Below are 6000 nucleotides of genomic sequence, written 5' to 3' on the forward strand. Positions count from 1 at the left end.
TCATCATTTGGGCAGGACTGAATGTGGCCAGCCCTGAGCCTTGGGCTAGTGCCATTTTGGGAAGCAAACTCCACATTTTAAAAAGGAGGGGTATAGAAGGAAATGTTGATCTGGAAGGCTGATTTAAAAACAAAACACACCTCTCTCTCTCTCTCACGACAGCTATGTGATGCTGTTTGAAACGCTAGCCCTGGAAGTGGATAAAGAAGAAAGTGACCTGAAGTCTCTCTCAACTGTTGGCTCTGCACGGCAAAAGGAGGTTGCTCATACAGAAGTGAAAAGCATTGAAATATCTGTTCTCTGTGTATTCAGGGCTGATGGGCAAGAAGGAGACATCTTTACTGTCACTATTCAGAGCAGGACTGTACTTTAATGGTGGTTTCAGTAAGTTTCTTTTCATGTGGTTTTCAGTGGAGCTTGCTTTACCTGAATAAATAGTAATAGGAGGGGAAAGAAAAAGTAACAGGACAGTCAAGGCACACTACTCTGTACAGTAAAGGTATGTCCTTGGATCTCTCATCCCCAGTTAATTTACACATATGGGAAAATAATTAAGTGACAACAAGAACCCATTTTATTTTACTCTTTATTGAAAAGATCCACTGCACCGTGTGGTTGGCTGATTGGACAGGGCTCAGGATCTTCACACAATGCAGCAAATAATTTATGATCACAACTAGTGGCTGAGCTGAGTCAGCCCCCCACTTACGTTTCTGGTTGGGCTGACACCCCAGACGCCTCCTGGAAGTTCGGGCAGGCCTGCTCCTTTGGGCACTGTTTTGCAGGATGCTAGCCGGCGACGGACCTGTTTCATGGTTTTACTAAGCTGCCAGTAAGAAAGACACATCAACAAAGTGCTTACAGGTTCACAGTTTAGCGATAGCTTGCTGCTACAAACGAGAAAGCCAAAAGGTTCATTACAAGGTAGAAGACACCACATCTGAAAGTAGTCGTCACTCAAAGTGGCCAACATCATCTTGGCACTTTGCCTGAGGGTATAATCCAGCATCAGTAGCTTGACTGTTGGGAGTAATCCACTGACAGGTACATGACAAGCAGCTGCAGTGCCTTGAAGGCATACCTCAACTCTAATCCATGGGACAGCTCTTGGTAAGAGAAAGGATTTTGTTTATGGCCAATTCACTCCTTGACCAATCTGTTATGATGGCCAGGGATGTGCCCCATTAATATATGATCACCAACAGTTTGTTTCATGTGCCTCAAAGCTGTCACAGCCTGACTTTGGTTCCCTCTGACTGTTTTAGATTTGGGCCTAGACATGAGAAGTTCTAGATCTCATTCCTGCTACCCAATTACAGGTGCTGTGTGACTAGATCAGAGAAAAACCTGTGCTTTACTCCATTTAGCCCCAATTCTCTTACCACCAGTAACCTGTGCACGAGAGGGAGGAGGGATTTACCGCCCCCCTCTAAAATATCTGTTAGAAACCAGTACCAGAAGCTGGATGTCCACCTTGATCCAGATCTGAATGTCCTATGTGCTCATGTATATACTGACAGACAGACACAGATACTCAGTAACCTTAACCCAAGGTGGTGGTGGTTTCTTTTTTATTCTTGTTGTTTTAATATAAGCAGGTCTAAAGGCTTATGATACAGAAATATACCATCATTATTAGAGAGGGTACTGAGCCAAAAGCGCCAGATACCTCTAAACTTCACTGAATTTGCATTGGGAACTGAACTGTTAAGCTCAAGCACAGCCACGTGGGATGATAGTGAGCAATTTTTTAAACTGCAAAGATAAATCATAAGCATGGTTATGAACTTTGAAAAGGCAGCTAGCCCCCCTCCTCACACATTCCACAAGGCTGTAGTTATCTCACACCTTTGTTACTCGATATGCAGAATGTCAGTGGGGAGATGACTCCACCTAGTGCCTTCTACCCAGTGACACACACCAATAGGGAAGAACCTTTATTTTATGGAGGTTTTACCTCACTTCTTTGAAGATTTTTCACTAGCGGAAATGCAAGCATTCCCTTTAACTGATGATGGACCAAATTTAAGTACAGCATTCTCAATAGGGATACTTGTTGTTAGTTTTAATACTGAGATTATGGCTAAATGGAACCTCAGCAGAATCAATAATCCAAAAAAAGTCCCCTATATAATAGCTCTGTACTTTGCCACCACAAAGCACTGAATGTAAACACACAATGACATCCAGTGGATAAAAGAAGAGACTGGAGTAAAAACACAACACATACCATCATCTTCCACCTTAGGAAGAGGTAAGTGTCATGAATGAGATGTACAAAAGGTAAAAGTAGGGTAAGAGAAGTAAAGCATTGTAATGTTATATTGTAATAACCCAGTTATAACAATACAACTCACACATGCTTCCCTTGTAATTCTAAGTGTCAGAGTACTCTACAAAGAGTTTACATTCACAATATGTAGGTGTTCTAGCTCATTTCTAAAACAGAGTGATTCTGTATCGCAGTTGGGGAAATTTTAATGTTATGTGTTACTGAAAATATGTTTTCATTCTGGGCACACAACAAATGGAGGTTGTGACGCGGTTGGCGGTCAGTAAACACTCACTGTGTTGGCTTGTTGATGGAATAACTGGCTTTGCTTCTCTCTTCCCTCTTCCTCCCAACTCACACAAAGCTGCTGCACAGGGATCAAGTTGGTACCAGAACTGCAAATGGCAGATGCCGCATTACTTCGATACACACATGTATTCCTCTTGGGGGTCAAGTGCAGCGCAGAATCCGAACACTGCATCACAACAGAGCTTTCTTTTTCTGCCTGCAGTGATGGGGTGGGGGGGAAGGGAGGAGAAAAAACCACACAAGTCCTGAACAACCATCTTACTGAAGTCACTCATTGAGTAAATCCACACGTGTTGATCGTTTGCTGCACCAGGTGCTACCTGTGGAATTTTCATTCATGTGATGACAGAAAGGTAGCAGTAGCAGATGGATTTTTGAGGTTGCTGCTCCGCACTCAGGAGTTGCGTGCACCTGAAGGTTAGTGCCCCCTCAGATCACAAAGGTGACCCCTCATAGAACTGAACATGTGGATCAAGTTTAATAAAGGGCATTTCTGTGCTAACCTCCCTTCCTTGTTCATCCTCTCCTGCCAGAGTTCAAAGATACAAGCAGGGCAGAAAGTATGGATCTTCAGAGGCAATACTCTTGCTCTCTTCCCCATTCCCCTGCCTTGTCAGGAGAGGAGGAGGGGAAGAAGAAGAAAGGAGCTAGCCCAGTCCAGCGACAATGTAGCTCAAGCAGATTGCAGTCTGCAGTGGAGCAGTCAGAAGGCACTAGCTAGTAAGGTTCTAGAGATACTGCAGGTTGGAACATGCACTTGAGGAGGCTCATGCTCAACTACCAATACCTAAAAGATCCAAAATACGGAACTAGGGAAGCTCCCAGCTAGTCACACACTAGTGTACAAGACTTAACAGTAGGAATCCTGCAAGGGTCGTATCTGTAATAGACACCTCAGCAATGGTTTTCAGTTGTGAGTGGGTGCGGGAAGAGGCCGGGGGGAAGGAGAGGAAGAGGAGGAGAGAATTCCCTGCTGGTCTTCCCTAGGACATAGATCTCTGGACATTAAGTCTATGCAGGATGCCTAGAGTCAAAGCAGCTGTGGAAATAATTGCAAGTTTCCTGACTTTTCTCCAATTAAGAGTCAAGCCTTAAGACTGTATGAATAGTGGTTGAATTTTACACAGGAATGCTTGCTTTTGAAGCAGTGTCACCATCTAAGCAAGGCTCCTGGTGTGAATCAGAGCAGATAGAGGCTGGTGATGATACAGGTTTTCCCTACCGCTTCACAGGATTTCTGGAGCTGCTGCTTTCTCCTCATCTTGATTTGCTGATTCACCCTCTGCTTCACTTCCCCCTGGAAGCGTTTCAGATTTTCCTCTTTTTCCTTTTGCTGCTCCTTTAGGTCCTCTTCAACCTGAAACGCTGAAGCCTGTAACAGGTTAAAGGAGATGTTCAAGTTAGCTTTTTCGCCATGCAGCTTCACTACAGCCTGGATTTCAGCTTCTCTCACTCTCTGGGACCTGTATATAAACCTACAGGCAAGCAGTATCTCTAGGGAAAGGGATGTGTGTAAATGTTCTGGTTTAAAGATAAACACAATTAGTTAAAATTGTGAAAGTGTAACACAGATTGTTCTGTGAATCTAGTAACAGCTGCACAGATGGGTTGGGAAGATCATATTACAAAGTGGAAATCTTTACTTTCCCCCTTTAAAATGCATAATATAAAAAAGGAAAGAGAAGAGGCATATTTAATAAAGCCACTCGTGGGGCAATCAGACATGAAGCTGCTTTCAGAAAGACTGACAGAACCACAAAACCTGAATCAGAAAACCGAGGGTTGACATCCTTTGTGGTCTCCATTAAGCCCCAGTGCAAGTCCCACATCTGTCTTTCAACAACCTTTTCATGTACCCATCCCAGATCTGTTATAACATGTCAGGGAACTAACTTATGGGGCCAAAATAAAGCAAGACCTGCTCTTCTCAGTACTTTCACCATCGGATACAAAACAAACACTCACATAAATCAGCAATTTCAAGTCTCACTTGCACACGAGGGCCATTCGTCAAACAACATTAGTTTCAAATATGACTTAATAAATACCCTAAATTCAACATTAGCACCACACCAAGAGCAGGCATTCAACACCACAAACCCAAATTAGATAAATTGCAAGAAAACTCAGGAAAAGAACCTGGCATTTTCTTTTAGATTTACCTTTCTCCATGAAGCTCCATATATATAGTACGAAAATACATAAGTCACAGCACATAAAACCACAATAGCAGAATTAAGACTGCCACTGTGGGATTTATTTTGTGGTTAGTTACAAAAAAAATGAACTTGTCTGCACATTTTCCAGAGTACTATAGATTGTCATCTTAAGGTTTCTGCATTAACAACCCCTTAAGATGAAGGGAGCTGTTCAGGTCTCTCACAGGTATCATTTCATACTATCTGCAAACTCAGGAAAACAACGCTGCATTGGTTTACATTCAGGTCACCTTTTCTATCTTCACAACTATGAGTACTAGAAACAGAATTCAATAAAATAGATTCTGCAGCAAGAGAGGACTTTGGAGCTGTGGAATCGCAGAATACCCTGCCCATGACTATCAGACTTCTAGGGAAGAGTAGAGAAATAAGGAGCAAAAAATCAAGGAAGAACATTTAGAAGCTACAATCTGAACCCCAGCTGAGATTCCCACTCGGAGAGGATCTACTCCTGGCTTATCAGAGCTGACAAGGGAACAACCTGCAGAAAGCAAACAGCATAACAAGAAAGCATTCAGACACGGCACTCACGAAAGCAATGCTCTCCTCCCATCTGCCACCAGTTTGGGCGCTCTCCACCCAAACCCCCACAGGGGCCACACTCTGGTTCCTCTCAGCCAGTACCGCCTGGTTCACTGCCCCCCACAGACACCTCGCTTTGTCCCCTACAGGCTGTCCCACTGCCATGCTCCGGGCACAGGGCTGCTGCTTCGCAGGTGACAGCATCCCAGTCACAGGGGAAGCCAGCCCCTCATCCACAGCCCTGTTCAAAGACAATGAAAACAGCAGCTCAAGAGAGAGATCTACACAAAAGCAGTCCAGTGTCCCCAACCCCATCCCATGTCCACAGAAGTGGGCCTGCTGCCTGCCACAGACATCCCTATGCCAGCCCCAAACTAGCCCATTGCCCCCACTCCCACCCTACCCAAGACACTCCCATCCCACAGCAACATAACCAATGCAGCACAAACCTGTCCCCACCAATCACCCTACCCCATTGCCCTAAACCAACCCTACCCAGCGGCCCCTGCCACACACCCCCATTCCCCCCCCACAAAACAAACCCAGCCCCGCCTGCCCCCACCCGTCACCCTACCCCACCCCCCTAACCCTACCCAGCGCCCCCTGCCAGACACCCCCATTCCCCCCCACAAAACAAACCCAGCACTGCCTGCCCCCACCCATCACCCTACCCCATCC

At 45.0% G+C, this 6000-nt stretch overlaps 1 protein-coding gene across 6 annotated transcripts in view; it reads right to left on the minus strand.

Moving 5' to 3' along the window:
• CCDC15 (coiled-coil domain containing 15) overlaps positions 1 to 5713 on the minus strand; it is a 70556-nt gene extending 64843 nt beyond the window's left edge. For 5 of the 6 annotated variants that reach the window (XR_012155904.2, XR_012155906.2, XM_073320787.2 and 2 more), the window contains exons 1-4: positions 5332 to 5713; positions 3804 to 3953; positions 2568 to 2777; positions 710 to 826 (exon numbers count right to left, since the gene is read on the minus strand). Coding sequence is in view for 4 of the 6 variants with exons in the window: in XM_073320787.2 (XP_073176888.1) it covers positions 710 to 826; positions 2568 to 2777; positions 3804 to 3953; positions 5332 to 5637 (783 nt within the window). In the remaining 2 variants the exon portion in view is untranslated. The remainder of the gene's footprint in view (positions 1 to 709; positions 827 to 2567; positions 2778 to 3803; positions 3954 to 5331) is intronic. The other variant, XM_073320786.2, reaches the window with a different exon arrangement.
• Between the last annotated feature and the right edge of the window lie 287 nt (positions 5714 to 6000).

This window comes from Lepidochelys kempii, chromosome 22, assembly GCF_965140285.1.
Source record: "Lepidochelys kempii isolate rLepKem1 chromosome 22, rLepKem1.hap1, whole genome shotgun sequence".
Taxonomy (NCBI): Eukaryota; Metazoa; Chordata; order Testudines; family Cheloniidae; genus Lepidochelys; species Lepidochelys kempii.